At 39.0% G+C, this 19845-nt stretch overlaps 3 protein-coding genes across 10 annotated transcripts; 2 read left to right on the top strand and 1 right to left on the bottom strand.

The window, feature by feature from the left end:
* The first annotated feature begins 110 nt into the window (after positions 1-110).
* On the top strand, positions 111-1981 carry LOC132193196 (probable chitinase 10). Its single transcript, XM_059613679.1, has 9 exons — positions 111-265; positions 327-542; positions 617-717; positions 800-919; positions 1014-1132; positions 1189-1291; positions 1344-1529; positions 1585-1701; positions 1753-1981. Exons 1-9 carry the CDS (start codon positions 211-213, stop codon positions 1864-1866), a joined length of 1131 nt encoding a protein of 376 aa, XP_059469662.1. The 5' UTR covers positions 111-210; the 3' UTR covers positions 1867-1981.
* A 313-nt stretch (positions 1982-2294) lies between these two features.
* On the top strand, positions 2295-14037 carry LOC132193045 (uncharacterized). 8 transcript variants are annotated; one of them, XM_059613403.1, is made up of 16 exons: positions 2295-2479; positions 4117-4207; positions 4276-4518; positions 5157-5222; positions 5428-5541; positions 5600-5644; positions 7860-7959; positions 8099-8272; positions 10214-10314; positions 10375-10525; positions 10582-10766; positions 10820-10954; positions 11009-11384; positions 11442-11504; positions 11619-13337; positions 13646-14037. In XM_059613403.1, exons 2-16 carry the CDS (start codon positions 4121-4123, stop codon positions 13843-13845), a joined length of 3759 nt encoding a protein of 1252 aa, XP_059469386.1. In that variant the 5' UTR covers positions 2295-2479; positions 4117-4120; the 3' UTR covers positions 13846-14037. The 8 variants fall into 8 exon arrangements, with proteins under 8 accessions (XP_059469386.1, XP_059469388.1, XP_059469384.1 ...); XM_059613405.1 differs by having other exon boundaries at positions 2299-2442; XM_059613401.1 differs by lacking the exon at positions 2295-2479 and adding an exon at positions 3623-3723.
* Positions 13757-18140, bottom strand: LOC132193047 (neurotrophin 1-like). Its single transcript, XM_059613411.1, has 8 exons — positions 17537-18140; positions 15885-16022; positions 15534-15709; positions 15404-15467; positions 15280-15345; positions 15054-15157; positions 14866-14997; positions 13757-14578 (listed from the first exon to the last, which is right to left on the bottom strand). Exons 1-8 carry the CDS (start codon positions 17621-17623, stop codon positions 14407-14409), a joined length of 939 nt encoding a protein of 312 aa, XP_059469394.1. The 5' UTR covers positions 17624-18140; the 3' UTR covers positions 13757-14406.
* Positions 18141-19845: the final 1705 nt, after the last annotated feature.

Raw genomic sequence — 19845 nt, 5'->3', positions numbered from 1 at the left:
CTTAGAATTCTAGTGCGCCGCAAAAAAAGATATCCCAACTCTTTTTTTAATGTCCGTCAAGCATTACAAAGTGCGTCAAAATTTTGCACTTAGACGTAAGCAGAGCGCGTCTTATCAGTTCTGTTCAATGGGATTGATTTGTATAAAGCTTCAGTTTGGAGATGATATCTTCACAACAACACAAACAAAGGAAGAGTCAAGACGTCTAAAATGTTCAAAGCATGGAAATTTTTGCTAGCTTTTGGGCTGATGGCCGAGGTGAGAGGTAAGCAATTTTTTCATAATTTATTTTGCCATAAGTTTTCTGATGTATCACTTACAAAAAGGTTGCATGGGCGCAGCTATCGGCAGCACAAAAGTTGTAGTTTGCCAGTACAATAGTTGGGCGCCGTACAGAACCGCACCTGGCAATTTTACCGCCTCGATGATCGACCCTAATTTGTGCACCCACGGCGCCTATGAATTCGCTTCTTACAATCCCTTGAACGACGAAATCTCGCACTCAAACCTGCACGATCTAGATTCTGAGGACGGAAAGGCTGGTAATGAAATTTCCAATAAAACATACATTTTAATTGGTTTTCAAATTAAAAAAAAAAAAATCGTGATTTTTAAGGAGGCTACAGACAAATGGTTGAGCTGAAACTGAAAAATCCTAATTTTAAGCCCATGCTTGGCATTGGTGGCGCTGGAGCAGGAAGAGATGCATTTACTGAGGTAATTAAATAAAAACTGAAATGTTGTATTATTATCATATTTTATGAAATTATCAAATCATATTTTTTTATTATATTCTTAGATGGCAGCAAGTCCAACGAGACGTGCAGTTTTCACACAAAACGTGATCGCCTTCCTAAAGTTACACAATTTTGAAGGTCTCGAGTTTGATTGGGTTTCGCCAGTTTACCTCGAAACAATGGTACATTAAAAAATATATAATCATTATTTTACATCATTTTTCTTTTTAATCAGGTTATCACTTAATAAATTTAATGGGTTATTTTAATAAACAGGCGAGTTTTGGCACGTTGTTGAGTGAGATGAGAGTGGAATTTGATAAGGAAGGCTTGGTCTTGAGCGCCAGCTTGCAAGCCGTTCCCTATGTTAACACCGGCTTGGACGTTATCTCAAAGTGAGTGTGAATTTTTAAGAGTATTCTCTTTCATGCCTTAATCTCGCATTCAACAGTGCCTGCCACTTTGTTGTTCTGATGACCTACGACTACAACGGGCCATGGTGGTTGGTCACAGCCAACTCGGCGCCTCTTTACGGTTGGGGCTACTATAACGTCGTAAGCTTCTTTCTAAGTGCAAATAATAATAATTAATACATTTTATTTTTAGAATACGTCCGTCTATGAGCATATCAAGTATCAGGTGGATCCAGCGAAAATTGTACTCAGTGTCCCTGCTTATGGCAGAAGCTACACCCTAGTCGACCCTGACAGCCACACTTTGGGTTCAAAGGCCTCAGCTCCCGGCGCCGCCGGCCCTTATACAAGAACACCAGGCTGGATTAGTTTCAATGAGGTTTGGATTTAATTTTTTTTTAATCTTATTTTTTAATTTATCTTGGAAAAATTAGCTTGCTGAAGATATTGAGAATTGGACGACTGAAAGAGACCCTTCAAGTTTATCACCTTATTCTTATAAAGGGGACCAGTGGGTTTCCCATGATGATGAAATTTCTACTAAAGCAAAGGTAAAAATTGAAAATCTAAAATGAGCAAAAGGTTCTCATGCTTACTTTTAGGTTGAATATGTGAATTCGATGGGATTGGCTGGCGTTGCAATGTGGTCGGTGGACGAGGACAATTTCTTCGAAAACTTCACTCTGCTGAAAACTATTAACCAATGGCTCAACTGAAGTTAGAAGCCGTTTAATTTAATCCTTGTACGAAAACTAATTTATTTTATTTTCTCAATTTGTGACAATCTTGTAAACTATAAAATAAAATTATGCATAAAGTTTAATACACTTATTTAATCTATTTCCTTAAAATTGATCCATTTCCGAGTTCATTGACTTTTTAAAAATCGATTAGTTCAATGCTTCAGTTTATTCGCTCGTGTAATTGCATTGATTGAATGCCTTGAGAGACAATAATTGCTTCAAATTCTCCAAGATCAAAAGGACCTCGCGATCCTCCGATTGAGTAGCAGATAGATTCCAATCAATCGAAGCCGGTGCCAAAAAGTGATAAAATTTCTCTCGCGCCCTCTCTCTCCTGCTGCTCGGCGGCACAGCGCTGTTTCATTCTAATAATAAACAGCGCCGAGCAGTCAGAGAGTGATTTGGAGGGCGATATTCTTCTTCTCGACTTGGTTTTCTTCTTGCGCCGGGACGGATTGGATCATCAGTTGGTTCCAAAACACTGAGCAGCGCGCGCTTCCTTCCCGTGAGGAGAGCAAATTGGATCGGGGTGCGGCCGGCTGATAATAGGTGCGAGGACATTTTTACGACAACAAGTATAAAAAGCGTGAGTCGATTTGTTACTATAACTATTGGGGTTTCTTCTTATGTGTTTTGTGATTGACAAGCGAAACGAACGGTGTACAATTTCACGCCGACTTAGAGGAAATTTATAGAGATTTGTTCTTCTTTTAAAAAAAGGCGGGGATGAAATTAATCTCATTTGACATAGTAGTTAGGAAATTTATAGCAATAATTATTATAACAATATTTAGGTTTTAATTCAATATCTAAAAATTTGAATTAAATATTATATTGTAATTTGCAAAACGCATATTTTCTTTTTAAGATTAATTTTGTTCTTACTTTTAATAAGAAATATTTCCACTTTCAATAATTTTTAATCCAGTAAAATTATATGTTCAAAAATTTAAACAGAGAACAAACAAAAATCATAAAATTAACATTCATTTTCCACTGGTATTTTTTTTCTCAATTTTATATGACAGCAAATCGCTAGACGCTAATCTACATAAAATAACGAGGGCGTGTTACATTTTACTTTTCTTGCGTTCGAGCCAACGGGTGGACTGGGGTGGACGATCTCGGACATCATTTGCTTTTGGCCCACGCCAACAATTGTTAAAAGCTCTCATTCTTGCCCGCGCTTGTGGCTGCGGCGAGCAAAGATGATCGGGATTCCCGAACGCGCAACAGCTCGGGCTGGCGAAAATGAAAATCACGACCCAGAAGACTAAAATTATAAATACGGCGCTTGGAGAAATACACACTTGTCGTAAACATTAGCCTGCTTGTTTTGCCACTAGGCATAAACCTCTGATCCAAGCGGACGACGAGTTGGAGCGAAAGGATTTTCTTTTTTACTTTTATTTATAATAAATCGGAGCTTAAAATTGCAACATCAAAAATTTCAAATCCCAGAAAATTTTAAAAATTTAATTTCCGCACAGATAATGGACCTGATTTTAATCAATTTATTATTCTATCAATAAATTTTGCTGATTTTTGGGCAAATATTTTAAGAGAAATGAAAATTATTTTGTAACCGAAGTCGAAAAAGTGTAGCCGGATCAGAGAACAATGGACAGTGGGATCAAAAACAGGTGCGGGCTGCGTGTTGAGTTTCTTTTGCTTGGAGTCCTGCCAAGTCCCGCCCTCGAGAGCTGTCCCCACCGCCCCCTCAAGGCCCCCTCTGACCCCTCCGACCGAAAATAACTCCCTGGGCGAACCGGGAGCGAAAATGCTCACCTCAAATCGCCGACCAGCCCTTTGATCACTCCAGCACAAAAGGTATTCCGGCGCAGCTCCAAACTGTCCTCGCGACTAACGACGCGGCTTTAAAAATTTTGGCTATCTCGCAAGTATTAAAATTTCCCAAGACCCGCCGCCGCCGCGTGCTGTTTGTTATTTTTCTCCAACACCCGCCGGAAGAGTATCCAAACACACGTCTGAAAACTCTTTCAACGCTCGAGTCAACTATTTTTTTTTTTTCGAATCAAAAACGTTCTAGAGGAATCTGAAGTCTGAAATATTGTGAGATTAATTATTTCGCAACAAATACAAGTCATATCCCCTGTCGTAGTTTAAAATAGGCAACACGCAGCACCTCTGTGCTAAGCGGGTTGCATAGCATGTCATTCTCGCAGGCGAACGTGCTTAAATTGTGAATTATTCATGTTGCAGAAAAATGGAAGTGTCACTGACAAGTAGTGGCGAGGGCAAAGTGGTTGCCCACGAAGAGTCCTCCGCTTCCGAGTCCTCCTCGTCTTCAAAGGTAAGAAATTTAACAATTAATCAAATTTGGAAACAAAAATTGGAAGGAAAAATTCACTTCCCGTTTAGGTTGTTGAAGAGCGTGGAGTCAAAAGTCACATTCAGGAGAGCTCGCAGAAGGAAGAGCACTCGCTGATGGAGCAGCGTGTCTCTGAGAATGTGTCCTCGTCGACCAAAATGTCCGTGCAGAGTTTCTCGTCGGTCAGCCAAAGCGTGTCCTCGTCGACCTCTATCAGCTCCTCGAGCAACACCTCCTCGTCCATCCAGATGTCCGAGGAGGCCATGAAATTGCTCCAGTCCGCCGAGGAGCAGGTAAAGAGCATCTTATTTTGAGGCGGCCGAGCGAAAAAAAAAAATCTGTCCGCCCGCATTGGTGCTTTTTTTAAAATTGCGCATTTTCTTCTTTCTCTGTCCAGGGCTGAGATTTTTTATGTAGAGTAGAATTTCATCCTCAGCTGATTTTTAAAAGACACTTTTAATTAATTATTTTTAAAAAAGCAAGGTTTGTCTCTTTCCAATGTGATCGTCTGTTCTTCAGCCTCTGTATACTTTCTATTTGTCGAGAAATAAATTTTCAATCAAACACTCCACTATTATATTTTGATGTGTGCTCAAAAACCTTTAGTGAAACCAATGAATATATTCATTATTAAAAAAAAAGTCAATTGAAATGCCCACGAGTGAATCATTCCAGGAAAAGAGGGCTGTAAAAATAAACAAAAGCTAAATTTATAATGGTTTTGTGCGTTTAAAGTTTCGCACAAGATGGCCTGATGGTAGAATTAATTAACTGTGTGGGTCGGGCCGTTGTGTTTGCGTATGAGTGTGGCTCTCGAAATAGAATGGCCCGCCGATCCTATAGATGAAAATCTGCTCAAAACCCCTTTGCTTTCTCTCCCAACTCATCCTCCCTACTGTTTTGCTAATTCGCGCTTCGCTCATTGTTGCAGAAAAAGGCCAGCGAGGCGCCACTCGACAACAATGGCAATCAAGTTGACCAACACAAGCAAACAAATGTGAGTCACTTTAATTATTTTTTGCATTTTACATTCAACTTGTGCATGCGACGCGCAGATTATTTCTGCCGCGCTTGATCATCAAAGCGATGAGCAAGTCTGGGGATAAATTAAATCCTTGGCAACACTTGCATTCAATTAAAATTCAAAATAGAGCTATAATTCAAAAGAGAAATGTTGTGAAAAAAATTGTTAATTTTTGCAGGGTGCCGAATGCAATGGTGTTCAAGAAATTCACCAAGAGAGTATCAGAAATACGCTGCACGAGATAATAAATGAAATAGAAACAGAAACAACAAATGGAAATAAAGAAAATGAGGTAAGATTTTGAGAAGAAGAAAAAATGAAATTTAAAGGTGAAAATTTTATGCCTTTAGCCACAACAGAATGGTGGAGGTGCAGAAACAAATGGTCAAATAGGGGTGAGTAGGATTTTTCATATGTTACTTTAAATTTAAACGGGAATTATTATTAATATTACTGAGAGTTCCAAATACTCCAAATTCTTTAGGTCTGCAATTATTTTGTTTCCCGAGAGTTGCCAAATATAAATTCAGAATATTCAAATTACTCAAATCTTTTACACAAATTAAGTTCAAGCAACTGTCTGAATTATTAATTATTTTTAAGCGTATTATATAATTTACAAAAAAAAATCCAAACATTCCAAACGCCATTCTATTTTTACTGAGATATTTGCAGAAAATAGTTAAAGATTTAAATTTTTGATGTAATACAATAAAATGTTTCCAACTCTTGTACATTATGAAAGCAAATATTTAGTATCTTTCAATTAGGTTCAAAATATGGGGTGAAAAATCTTCAAAGGAAAAATTTTTGAAGACTTTTAATGTACCATTAAACAAAATGAGACAGAGACTCCATTAACTTATCAAAAAATAATTCACAAAAAAAAAATATATATATAAATAACACAAAATTGAAAGAGCAAACTGTTTCATATAAATGTTATGCATTTTTTATTATTATTTAATTTTTCTTGGAATGTCAGCAAGATGCATTATTAAATTTAGTTCCGCTACTGTGACACCCTCTCTGCTTGTTGGTCGCGAACAGTGGTCGCTGCTCGGCGTCCTTGGGCCAAAGACAATGGTGCGTTTGAAAATATTAATGAAAGGGTGCGCTCGCGGCCGCCGCGGTGGTTTAAAAGTAGACCGGAGCGAGCGGTAATTTGGCGCGGTGGGCCGCTCTCGAACAAGCCGCCGCCGCCGTCGCTGCATTTTCTCCGCGCTTCGCCCGATTTTCGACGCCACTTTTCCAAATGAACGATTGCGAGTTTCCGGGGAACCGGGGGTTCAAACCCTCGGACAGACATGACCCCAGGAAGAAGGAATTCCTCACCACTCTGAGCAACAAGCTGTGGCGCGTCTCGCTGGTAAATAGTTTGGAATTTTTGATACTTTATTTTTATCGCGCGTGTGTGACCCGTTTTTAAACGGACGGATGAACAAGTTTCTTGGAACGGACAAGTGTGCTTCCGCATGTTTTGAGCAGTTTAAATCTAATTTTGACACTTTGGGCTAATTAGAGGTGGTAGAGGTCAAACTGAAAGGACGAATTGTTTCTCTCCAAATGTGTCAAAGATAATTTATTTTGTACAGGAAGGGAAAACTTTCAAAGAAATTAATTAAATTTATACCAAAATTAAATTAAAAAATTGTTGAATTTTTATTAAAAATTCGTTTTGAATTCTTTTAAAATAAATCTAGTGGTTGATTTTGATGTATGGAGTGTTGCAAAAGTTTTCGTCATGTTTTTACGCGCGGGTGGATGAAATGTGTGGAGTTCTAGTTCTCCGACGTAGACCGAGAGTGGTTTTAATCAAAACACAGAGGTGTGGATTGCGCCATAAAATCTCTTTCGGATTGAGCCACTTGGAAGTTTGCCCAGCGACCAGACGTCCAGCCGGTTCTTTTATTTTATTATTACGCTCTCTGGCTCGCTAAGTCACAATATTATGCAGTGAAAAATAATAAAAATTAAAAAAAGAAACATATTCCTTTGAAGTCTACCAAACTTTCATATTTGTCAATCGCACCACAGAATCAACATTGTATCAAGAAATAATAACCAGCTGCAAGTAAGCAAATTATATTTTTTGAGATGGAAAATAATTTTCGTTATTGTTGGAATAGGTCGTTATTTTCCTTCTCTTTGAAGTCAATGTTGACAGCTCTTGAAAGAAAACTTGCTAAATATTTACAAGTGGCTCTCTTGAAAGTATTTAAATCTATTAGTACAGAGCAATGGCCTGCGCGATTAAGAGCAGATCGGCGCCGTAAAATAAGTTGCGTCACGGCGAATACGAGAGAGTCTCGTTAGTCGGGAAGAAGTTCACACCCAGCCAGGGCTAATTTTAAGTCCCGAGAACTACCGACAACGTGGGCGTCTTTTTTCAGCGCACTCTTACTTGACCGCTATCTGTGATCGAGTCTTACCCTCTTTGTTTTATTTTTTAAGTGGGGAATTTAATTAAACCAATGAAAATAAAAAAAACCATTTTGAAATATATTCTTGCTGCAAAGTTGTAACAGAACTTTTGTTTGATAAAATTTTCTATCAATAAATAAATTCTTTATGAACGTAGTAAATCTATAAAATTCTTGATGATTTCAGGAAAACCAAGATGAGGCGTACGAGCCCAAAAAGATTGACCTCCAGAAACTGTTCACACCAGCTTCAGATTCTGGTGAAATCACGCCCCAACAAAGAAACCGTAAGTTGAACTCATTCTAAATTTTATCTATTTTCAGAGAGAAATAATAAACGAAATTATGTTTATTTCTCCTGCGGAATTTATCACTTAAACATGGTTTAAGAGTTTAGTAATAAAATGTGTACTTTTGAATTTCCAGGCAAACTGTTCTCATCTTCGAGTTTCTACGCCGCCTGCCACCCAACGGTCCAGGAGCAGGTGCAGCTGGCGCACAAAATTTCAGCCAGTTTGTACGACACAACCAACCAGCAGAGCAAGGGACACTCGATGTACGTCAACAGAATGAAACGATCTGTCAAGTGGGTCCACGAATGTGAGTGCTTAAAGTCCATTTTTCACTGCTTTCCGCCTCGCCTCGTCTACCAGCGCTTGTGTTTTTTTTAGTCCAAATTCAGCCGAGATGATTCACAGAAAGATTTTTACTAGAAACTTCTGGTTCAATAAGTTTTTGAAATTCAAGCCGTGCGATGATTTCTTAGATTGAGACGTTCGATTGAGAGTTTGAGGGGTAAAGAAAGAGGCGCGGAATCGGTCTCGTCTTGGCCAAGGAATTTTGGCTGTGAGCCACAGGGCTGGGGCAAAATAACGCAAAGAAAGCAAAATGAGCGTGAAAAAAGGAGCCATCAAATTATAATTAACACGGGCGTGTGGATCAAGGAATTAACAGCGCCCTTTATGCCGGCCCGACGCTTCATAAAAAAATCTGGCATCAACCTTTGAATTTGTGTCAATTTATAACTCGTCTATAATGAGACTTCCATGCACTTCCTTGAAATAATGCGCCGATAGAAAAATCCAAATCCAAATGCTGTTAAAAGGAATTAAAAATAAAATTTTTGCATTAATTTCCTACAATTCATAATAAAAAATTTTAATATTTTGATATTTTATAATCATATAAGTTTTCAAAAATATTCCAATTGGTTTAAATATTTTTACTTGATATTTCATTAAATATTTATCGTTCTCTGTGATAATTATTTACTTTTTGAAAAGGATTTTTAAAATTTTTAGTTTCAGAACAAAAACATATTTTTGATCAATTTTATTTTCATTTTCAAAAGTACCGTGAATTTTTATTCAAATATTATTTAAAAAATCTTAGATTGATAAATTTTAGTGGTTCATTGCTTCGAGTGCATTATTTATTTGAACAAAGCCCCGTTCACAATGCGGCGACCGAATGTTTTCGCTTGCTTTCTGCCGCACACAATCGAAGGGTTTGACACGGGGCAGCGTGTTGGGGTGAGAGTGGGGGTCGGAGGGGGGCCTTGAAATAGCGCGATCACAATTAAAGCGCAGTCTTGCCGGGATTTCCACCGGATCTATTCTGAGGCGGCTCGCGCTCTCGCTCGCTCGGCCAGCACCAGCGCTCAGGGCGGACGCACCCTTGCCATGTCTTCCAGGGTGGGGTGGATTCCGTGTGTGGGAGCGCCTCCTCCACCTGGCGCCGCCACCCTCCTGCCCTCGGAACTCAAGGACCGCCGGCGACTTCAGCAGACTAGGGTGCAACTCAATGGAAGTACGTTAAATTTTGCGAAAATAACTTCCAGTAACCGTAAGAATTCATTTATAAAATGCGAAGGTTTACCAGTTTCGTCAGCTAATTCCAAAGAAATTTAAAAAAAAGTATTATTTTTTATCACGTGCTTTGTATTTAGAATTTTGGAATGAGACTTCTCAAATTTTTAAATCAAACCAAAAAATATTATTTAATTTGGCTTTTGAACATTTATTCAGTCCAACTTTGGAACGCTTATGTAGGTCAAGTTTTTAAGTGCTTCCAGATAACCCTTCAACTCGAAAACGCTCTAGTGCTTTAAATTTAACTCGGACTGCTGGCGATCTCTGCGCCAAAATTGAATTTATCGAATGCCCTGTGGGCGGTCGCCAAGCTAGAGAAAGATTTTGTATGAAATTAAGCCTGTATTAATTTAGAACAGTGTCGCCTCTTTCAGTAGAATTTCTCGGAATTAACAAGCGAAGTTTCGAGCGAATGCGGCATAAACAAAAATAGGCTGGTACGCCTCGCTAAACCACGGATGCTGTAAACAACTTTTAAATTATTATTACGCGCTGCACAAAGACTTAAAAATGATGCACGTTTTCTTAAGATTCACGCAGCCGCTGTCGTAAATTTAATGAGGCGGAGAGCAAAAATGTTATTAACGCGCCTGCCAAGACAAAGAATAGGCAACCTGCTGGAGCAGGGAGCCGTGCATGTTGCATAACTAACAACATTTTATGCCAACAGCACAGGGCCAGAGCGAGGATGCGAGTGGAAGAGGCGAGGATCAGAGACCGGCAACTCCGACTACCGCGGACGTTATGGGAAGTTACAAAATTCCTCCAAAGGTAATGGAAAAATTAGGATATTTTGAAATACCTTGCAAAATAAAATTTACTTATTTTTAGGAGGTTAATTTGAGCCTTGTAATGAATCCCCACGGTCAGATTCACGACATCAACAGCCTTCGAAAGCAGGGCTTCAAGATCGAGCCTGGTCAAATAAGCCCCGACGTCGTTTTTGACCTGGTTAAAGATCTCAACTCACCCTGCGGAAAAGGTGATTACAATTTTTTGGTCGTATGTATTTAAATTTTATAAATTTTTTTGGTGTAGGTGCCGAATTATTTGCGAAACGACGCAAGCGGGCCGAAAAATGGATCGTTGATGAGATGTCGGTGCAAAAGCAAGTCCAAGATTCAGCCGCGGCCGCAGCTGCAAGAGCTAGCCCGAAACTGCCAGCGCCGTCAGTTATCGACCAAACCAGATACCAGCGAGAGATGCAAATGGCTGAAATACAGGTATTTGTGAAATAGTGAAGTAAAAACTAAATTTTTATTTTTTATTTTTTTAGGAGAAATATAATCAGCCAAGGCTAAAAATGGTCCAGAGCCCATGGGAGGCCGCTTTGAATACTGGTTCAGTACAAAATGCCTTCCAGGAAATTAAGAGGCAGCCTCCGACTCACAAGCAAGTTGTGGACACAGTTGTAAGTTAATTGATAATATCAAAATATAAAAATTAATTCAAAAATACAATTCAGGTTCAGCGGGCGTCTGAGCAACAGACTTCAACCCTGAGCACCGTGTCCAGCTCGACCCTGAGTCAGCAGCAGACTGTGCAGCAGCAGCAGCAAATGACCTTCCAGAGCAACACGCTGCCTCCCCAGACCCGTTCTTTCCAAGCGCCGTCTCCTCTTCCTCAAAGCCGAGCATACGCTCCGTCTCCGACCCCTTCTGGTCTCTCGTACTCCCAGCAATTTAGCCAAGCACCAAAACCCTCACCAGCTTTCAAGCAGCCCCTGCCTCCCACACCAAAGGTCCCATACCAACCGCCGCCGTCGCTTACGTCAAGGGTCAACGTGGACAACCTGCTTAAGCCGAGGGTACCCAAGGCATGGGACCCGACCGCTTTCAGCTGTGAGTGACATTTCAAGCATGCGCTTCAAGAAAAAATAGAACACGTGGTTTTTATAGCTTTGCCGAGGAATTTTGGATCCACAGTGGCTCCTGTTGCCAGACCTGCAGCGCAACCTGAGAGTGAGTATTTAAAATTTTTAATCTGAAAATAACACAATTTTTTATCTGTAACACTATCATTTTTTGTAATTAAATATTCTTTTGTAACCAAAAACTAAAATACAAATCTCGCAGGACAACCACCGGTGCAACCAGATTTTGTTTATCAACAGGATCCGGCTTCTAACCCTGCACCCAGTTTCCCAATTCAAACAAATGAACTCCCCGTTGCACCACAAAGCTATACTTTCTCTCCTATTCCAAGCACACCTGCCCCTCGCGCTTTCACTCCTCTAATTACACAACAAGTCACACAACCACAGTCCGAAATTGAAATCAAACAGCGTATGGAGGAGATCAAATCTGAGATTGCAACAAAGGCTGAGATATTCCAAACCAAGAGGGAGGAAACTGTTGTTTCTCAACAGACGGAACAGATTGTACAGCAGCAAGAAGTGACGGTGCAGCAAGAAAGTTTTCAACAGCAGCAACAAGTGGTTCAAGAGAGCGTGACTGCCACCTCGAGCGAGCAGACCGTCATCGAGGCTCTTGAAAGCGCTCCCCAAGAAGCCGTTCAGCAACCAGCTGAAGAGCTTCCTAAAGACATTCCCATGGAAGAAGCTGCCCCTGTACCCGAAGTTCAAGCGCCAGCTGCCGAGGAGCCTCAAGCTCCTATCCCTCAAGAAGCTGCTCCAGCACCTGTGGAGGTCCCAACTGAAATCCCTGAAACTCAACCTTATATTCCTGAACAGCCCCTACAAGTTCCTGAACCCATCGAGCAAGATCAGCAGCCAACTGAACAACCACAGCAGTTTGAACAACAGCCAATGGAGACTGAGGGTGAAGCACCATTCACCGGAGTGGAAAAATTGGAGGAAATCATCAGACATGAAGCTCAACAGCAGCTGCAACAAGAATCCTTTAGCCAGCAGCAGGAAAGTTTCAGCCAGCAGCAAGAAATTTTCAGCCAGCAACAGCAAATTATCAGTCAGCAACAACAGAGTTTCTCTCAGCAGCAACAGCAAAGTTTCAGCCAGGAAACGCATCAGACCATTAGCCAGCAGCAGACTTTTGCCCACCAAGAGGTCACTCAGCAGCAGTTCATTGCCCAACAGAGGCAGGTTGAACAGTTTGAACTTCAGCGCCAGCAAGCTCTACAGCAAGAGCAGCAACAGCAGTTGACCAGCCAGCAACTTCTTCTTCAGCAGCAACAAATGGCCAGTCAACAACTCCTGCAGAACCAATTGTTGATCCAGCAGCAGGAAATTGCAAGGCAACAGATTGCAGAACACATCGCCCTGCAGCAGGAACAGGGAGAGGATTACGAGAAAATTCCAGTGAAGCAACTGATTCAGACCTTTGACCCGAACCGCGTTTACCAACCTAAACCGACTAGGAAACCAGAAAAGCCCGCCACTCAGGCCCTTCCAAAGGCTGAGCTTCCGGATTATCTGCACTCAGAACAGCCTTGCAATTTCTCAATCCAGTATTCGCAGCCCAACGCGATTTACTTTGTAGCAGACACCTGTTGCGAGACTAGACAGTTCTTTGATGAGCAGCAAGAGCAACAGCAGCTCGCCTTCGAGCAGCAACAAATATATCAACAGCAACAACAGGCCTACGAGCTACAAATGCAGAATTACCAGTACCAGCAAAGTCTACAAGAACAGCAGGTGTCTTACCAGCAGCGATCGTATCAGGAGGAGTCGTTGAGCGCCTACCAGCTCGACTCCTCGTCTTCGTACAATGAGCAACAACAGCAAAGCACACAGCAACAATCCTTTTCCCAAGCCAAAGCCATAATTAACCATATCGAGCAGCAAACGCGGCAGCAATCCGCTTTGCAACAGAAAGGCAAGAGCAATTTTTTGAAATTTTGAAGCTCGTCTTGTTGCGCAAGTTTTGACCCCGTTTTTAATTGATCCCCAAAAGTGGAGTCGAAGATGAGACGCATGATTTTATGCAATTTTTTTTATCACGGCTGGGTGAAGTTTTTCCATTTTATTCTCCCCCCAGTTTGATATTTTCCCCTGGATTATACTATTAGAATCATATTACCTGCACCTCAATATATGTGATTTTTTGGCATGTTAAATTTTTGCATCACCCTATAACTATTTAATTGATAAAATAATTTAACCCCCTGTCATTTGGTGTTGTAGGCTTGCAGAGCGGAACCGTGGAAAACCACGTCGCCAGTGAAGAGACCCTACAGAGTGTCACCTCAAATTACGAAAACGCCGAACGAATCAAACAACAATTGCAGTCTGGAAATAATTATAACACGGCAGCTAGGGGTTGGGGCAAACAACAAGATTACTATCGTCCGGTTACTTTTAATAAAAAGCCCTTGTTCACTTGAATTTTGCAACGTGAAAATTATCCAGTTCTTCCTATTTGTACGTTTGTAAAGGATTGAATATATATTTATCATTTCTACCGCGTCTCACTCTGCAATGTGAATTATGGAACTTTATATACAACCTCGCGTTTACCACAGGTTAATTAAGCGCAATCATTTAAATTAAAATAAATAGTAGCTTTTAGTTGAGAAGTTGTTTGTTTATTGCCGACAGTAGTACAGTTTTGAGCTTCCATGATGACGCTCTTTGCGTTAAAAAAATAAATTACAAAAAAATAGCTTAATTCTCTTGCGTTTAGAGCTTTACATATGTATGTACAGGTGTAAAAACATGTGATTTTTGTGAGCCAACGAGATGTAAAACAGATACGCAATAAAGACTCGTCCACAAAACTCTACGCCTCCTTATTTCATCTACAATTTTTGCTTATTTATTAATTACATAATTATATTATTTATAATATAGTATTAATTACAATTTAATTATATATAAAACCGAGATCTTTTAGATTTTGTGTCTTTGGAATCCAAATTTTGGATTAGTAAACTGCAAATGCTTCACTACGATTTCGCCGTTTTCGATCTAGAGGTTTGGGCAGAAGTAACTGCAGCTGGTACTATATCCTTCTGTCCAATTCTCGATTCAATGACGACAGGAGTAATTTTTTCTTGAACGCCCATTCTGCTAGCAATACTGGTCATGCGGTAGTGACAAGCGCAACACGATGGGATCCTGTAATTCAAGGCAACCGCTTAGAAAAATGTTGCTATGCATAAGATAAAGAGCCGCAATGTTTTGTGGTCAAAATTGTTAACCAAGGAACAGGAATATAGATAGACTCGTCCGCAAAGCAACCGCAATAAACACAATATCCTTTTATGGCTACTTTGAATTTTTAGTATTCATTTGTGACTAATTATTTCTTTGAATTATTTAACATTTAGTCGGATATTGCATCGCGGCCAATTATTCAGCTCACGTATCCCTTTGTGTTAAGAATGAATGACACCACTACTTACTTGAAAGAATCGGTGAGTGCCCTTCCTTCGTCGTTTAGGGACACGAGCTTCCTGTAGATGTACTTCTGTTTGCAGGTCGTCACGTAGCCGTTAGGCAGATTTTCGCTCAATAAACAACGAGTCTCTTTATTACTAAATTGAAAAAAAAATTGATTTATGTTTAAAAAAAAATCATTAAATAAACTTACATGCATTTTTCGACTCGAATGCCTTGGACGAAGTCCTCCTGGTTGATAATGTAAAGCCACTTGTCGTCTTTATTCTGCGCCGTCTTTGGGTAGGCCACGTGTTCCTGCAATACACAGTGAAGATAAGCATTAAATTATTTTAACATAAAAGTCAATCATTGCAAGAACTGGTTTTTAAGACCTGTTCACGTTAATTTAAAAACGAAAGCAAGGGCGTATAACTCACCTGCGATGGACAAAGAGGCTGCTCGTCGGACGAGTCGATTCTCTGAGCCAAAATTATGGACGACAACTATCGATAAAAATTTTTATATGAAATAAAATAAAACAAATAAGGCAAAGGTACGTACATCATCCTGTCCAAAAAGGCCTTTGACCATCTTATCTTGTTTTAGCAGATTGGAAATATATTCCCTAAAAAAATAAAGTAACAAGAAATAAGCATTTTTGACCTAAATTTAATAAAAATGAAAATTTTACTTAGGATAATTATCAGGTTCCTCGCAAAATGTTGAGCCATCAGCGCAACTTGGACCTCTTTCCATTGGTGGCACATTTGGCAGAAATACTGTCGTCCTAGATGAAATAATTCCACTGTTGGCAAATGAAGGAGTGGTTTTTATGGGTCCAGGGAAAATAACACGTGAAGATGGCTCCTGGAAATCAAATTTAAGTTAAAAATTAAAAGTCTATCAATACAATTTATATTCTAGACGCATTTAAAGCTTCGTGTAGAATAATCTAAACAACTTAATTAAAATAATTTACTATAAATAGCACTACAGGTCTGCAATAGAAGCGCAACACATAACACTTCTTTAGGTCACTCACCTTATCTGCAGACTTCTGCGCAGGATCAGGGTAATCAGGTCGACTTGACCTTTCTTCAATCATTAAATCATCGGCTAGAGTCATGTTGCAGCCGCGGAATTCGCGATCGTGGGGCCGGCCGTGAAGCGCTTGTGGACTCTACAAATTAGAATAATTAATTTGTTTTTCAAATTAAGACGCGTTAAACTAATATTCTTTGTATAATAAGTGAAGCTTTTACATACAAAAATATTATTATTATTATGAAATTTTTAAATGAATGAATCCGGATGATGATCTAATCAAGAGGTATGCGTTTTTTGTCAACATCCTGGTGGTGATACCTCGTTTGCATAACAAGGCAAGTCGGTTTAACTTGATGACTACCACCTACAATTGTGGTTCTTTAATAATCAGCATTTAAATTTTAAACCCAATTACAAATTTTAGAAAATACTGCTCTGGTGTTTATAAATAGTGAGCAAGAAAAAATTTTAGCTTTAGTGTTTTGATCTGACAAACTAATAGAAAGTAAAAAATAAGTCATGAAAAATAATATTATTGTGTCGCCTAAAATTTACAGCTCCTTCCGTCAACAGGTGCGTAGTCCTTGCTCAATTGTTATTGTCTACCATCGGGTCTCTCCTTTTAAACATCGGATGTCGTTGTCAAGGATGCAGCGCTTACTTAGTTTTCAATTACAATAATTAATTACTTAATTATATGTGCTTCCACCGTTCTTTGCTCAACGCGACTTGCATTCTCGCAGTAAAATAAAATGCAAAAAAAGAGGTTCTGCTGCACAGGAAGTGCGTCAAAGCAGTTTTTAGATATTAATCGCAAAACATCTAAGAAAACATATATTAAATAACAATTCATCGCCTACGCATAATAAGCCGCGCCAGAGAATAAGAGGCGTTGAGAAACCTCTTGCGATCTGGTTGACATTATTCGGCACCGGTTTGCAAAATTAAAAAGGTGAACGAGGAAAACTAAAAATTAAATATGTCCGCTTGAGCCGGCTCCAGCAGAGATCAATGTTTGTTTAATTACATCAATAATGCTGAAGCACACGAGAAGTGAAAGTAGAACTCAGGTGTGTGATCGACTTGATAAATAACCCGTCGAGTGTAAACACATGAAGCGCACATGCTGCTGGCACTACGGCCGGAGATGATCAAAAGGAGTGAGATAAAAGTGAACTAAATAGTTTTATTATTTATTGCTATTCCCACAGCTTCAAATGTTTTTCCAGAGAGTTCAACGGCTGCTGTGCCTTAGCGTGCATTAAATTAATGAAAAGTGAAATCGATTATTGGAATGGTTGTGACAATTTCGAATGTTACGATGTGAATAAACGCCGCTTGTGAAATCAATCAAACGCTTTGGGCTTGTGAATTATTAGTATTATTAATTGAGAGTGATAATAAAACCGATATAACGGCGTCTTGCGCCAATCCAACTCCAACTCACTGGCCCAGTAATTGTTTATTGTCAAGAGTGTCAAACGGTTTAAATTGTGTTTGTATTTCAATTTGACCTTAAATTTTTTAGCAATTCAATTTTGAGGAATTCAAAGTTACCAAATTTAAATTACTTTCAAATAAAAAGGAGCCTTTCCAAAATTTACAGCGTTTTGAATTATAAAAGTTAAAATAAATAATTGCACTTACCAGCATAGCGACAAGAAAAACAAGCTGCAGGCTGATCATCTTATTAGCTATTCCGTCTCCGGCACTCGTAAAAATAACACCAAGCATAAAAAATAATAATAAATTACAGAGCCGGCGTGCGTGCTCTTGTGTAGAAAGTCGGCCTCCGACTGACTGAGTAATTGACTTGAGCGCGGAGAGGGATCGAGTGTCCTGAGTTCGCGCCAGGTGCCGCCTTTTATTCTTTCGCGCCTGAGATTCGAGTTGACCACATCCCAAGACGTCAGTCTCCAAGCAAAGAGATAATTATCAAAGGCACTAAAGAGGTTAACATTGGCTCTCCAAAACCAGTATCCGGGGATTCTAAGTCCCGGCTGCTCCTCTGCCCAGGACTTTCCGACAATGCAAATTCAAAAACAATTTTAGAGTTTACACGCTGCACGCAGGTTATGAAAAAATACTACTTATTGTGACCCAATGTCACGGACGTAGTGCGGCACCGACCTGCGGTCATCTGGTTTTTCGAACCCACATTTTGCACGTACTGGCGGTTGCATGTTATTCTGAATGGGATTTTCAGTCAACGTGAACCGTGGTTCCCTTTCACTGTGGGCTTCCGACTGCAGATGGGCACTCACAATGAGGCTAACAAAAGTAATAACTTTCGACTTACAAGGAGGCAATTAATTTGAAATTTGTATCAATCAGCTTGAAAGAAAATTTTGGCAAAAACAATAAGAAGGAATTAAAAAAAAGTAGGCAAAATTGAAATTTAAAATTTCCAAAGTAATTTTTTTATCAGGGCCGAATTCCATGAAGTTGCCTGAAGATAATTTTTTTTAATTAATTCACAGTTTACTTCCTTCGTGAAAATTTTCAACTTCAATATTTTTAATTATATTAAGTTTCTTCCTGCGGAAGTACATAAAGAATTTGTCGCCTGCAGATAATAAAATGCTTTTTAAAACATTGAAACGACTCACAAAACACATAAAGAAAAAGCTGACTAAATTCAAATCACGATAAATCAACCCTCAATCTTGAATTTTTACTAAAAAAAAATAAAATAATTTCATTTGTTTGATCGATTTTGATCAATTTAAACTGTTAAACTAGACTGCTTGATATGAGCAAGAATTTTCCGAATTTTCTTAAATACGGGTTCAATTTAATTTCGGCAAAGAGGAAAAATTGTTGATAATAACGTTGCGGAATCCCTAAATTAAAAGAGAAGTAAAATTTAGGTTGAAATTTGAAATCATCCAAGGCGTGCAAATGCTATAAAATAACATTTTAGTAAATTTATTGATAAAATTTCGCACATGTATTTAACATTAAATTTTTAGCTACAAACTCGCTTGCAAAATAAGTTGTATATTTATTATTATTCTCATCATCATTTCAAATCACCATTTATACAAAAATGCGACAAAATGTTATTATCTATGCTAAATTACACTAAATAACACAAATTAAATTTTAGTGCAATTATGTTAACTTCATATAATAAAATTTTAATTATTTGAAAGAAAAAACTGTATAATTTCATGAGTTTTGATATTTAGGTTGGTCACCCAAGGCGTAGGAATGCTATAAAACAACATTTTAGTCAATTTGCAAAAGAATTGCCCTTTGGTGGACTGGACACTTCTCGGAACTTGCTCACCTGAATTTTCTAGAGAAAATTTAGAAAACGTAAAATTATCAGCTGAATACTAAATGGCAAGAACCTGATAAAACTCGATCAGCCTTGACTTGTCGGCGCAGAAATTGGTGCTTTTTGGCCAGCAGCAAGTTATTTGCTCAAATCACGCGGTCGGAATACAAAATTAGCGGAGCCAGGCTGTCTGCCAAGTGCCGCCTTTGGGTGTAGAAAGAAATCATCAAGCCGGTCGAATCAGCAGATCATAATAATTGCCGGTTCTTGGCTGGTGTAATAAAAACAAAACGGTGTTTTTCAAAAAATGATATGACCTCAAACACGCATAATAACTGGATTTTTGCGGATATCTATATCAAGTTTTAAAATGAAAATAAAGGATTGGAGTTGATTTAAAACGGATTGAAACTTGAAATACAAGCTTGATTTTTTTAGAGGGAAAATTATTATTTAAGGCAATTTATTTATTCACTTTGTGCAAATAAACTTATGATGTATGTGTGGAGTGTAAAATTAATCCCATCTTCTGTAGAAGTTTTGAATTCACCCTACAGGAATCAATTTCGACGCAAGACAAAGGACCGCGGATGCTGCGATTTTTAGTCCTGACCTTTCCTCAAAGGTATCATAATATAATTTAAGCTTTGACGTCACGGTTTATAAGTGGATC

This window comes from Neocloeon triangulifer, unplaced genomic scaffold (genome assembly GCF_031216515.1).
Source record: "Neocloeon triangulifer isolate White Clay Creek 2 clone unplaced genomic scaffold, ASM3121651v1 ptg000003l, whole genome shotgun sequence".
Taxonomy (NCBI): Eukaryota; Metazoa; Arthropoda; class Insecta; order Ephemeroptera; family Baetidae; genus Neocloeon; species Neocloeon triangulifer.
The sequence above is the reverse complement of the archived record's forward strand: the minus strand, read 5'-3'. Positions and strand labels throughout refer to the sequence as shown.

What these genes read in the sequence shown, in the direction of transcription:
- LOC132193196 (XM_059613679.1), top strand. Translation starts at nt 211, where the DNA reads ATGTTCAAAGCATGGAAATTTTTGCTAGCTTTTGGGCTGATGGCCGAG. An exon ending in CAGTTTACCTCGAAACAATG is followed by an intron (nt 920 to 1,013) that starts GTACATTAAAAA and finishes TTTAATAAACAG; the next exon opens with GCGAGTTTTGGCACGTTGTT. An exon ending in GCTGGATTAGTTTCAATGAG is followed by an intron (nt 1,530 to 1,584) that starts GTTTGGATTTAA and finishes TGGAAAAATTAG; the next exon opens with CTTGCTGAAGATATTGAGAA.
- LOC132193045 (XM_059613403.1), top strand. Translation starts at nt 4,121, where the DNA reads ATGGAAGTGTCACTGACAAGTAGTGGCGAGGGCAAAGTGGTTGCCCAC. An exon ending in ATGGAAATAAAGAAAATGAG is followed by an intron (nt 5,542 to 5,599) that starts GTAAGATTTTGA and finishes TTATGCCTTTAG; the next exon opens with CCACAACAGAATGGTGGAGG. An exon ending in ACCTGCAGCGCAACCTGAGA is followed by an intron (nt 11,505 to 11,618) that starts GTGAGTATTTAA and finishes CAAATCTCGCAG; the next exon opens with GACAACCACCGGTGCAACCA.
- LOC132193047 (XM_059613411.1), bottom strand. Translation starts at nt 17,623, where the DNA reads ATGCTTGGTGTTATTTTTACGAGTGCCGGAGACGGAATAGCTAATAAG. An exon ending in TTTTTCTTGTCGCTATGCTG is followed by an intron (nt 16,023 to 17,536) that starts GTAAGTGCAATT and finishes TCTAATTTGTAG; the next exon opens with AGTCCACAAGCGCTTCACGG. An exon ending in GCCTTTTTGGACAGGATGAT is followed by an intron (nt 15,346 to 15,403) that starts GTACGTACCTTT and finishes TTTTATCGATAG; the next exon opens with TTGTCGTCCATAATTTTGGC.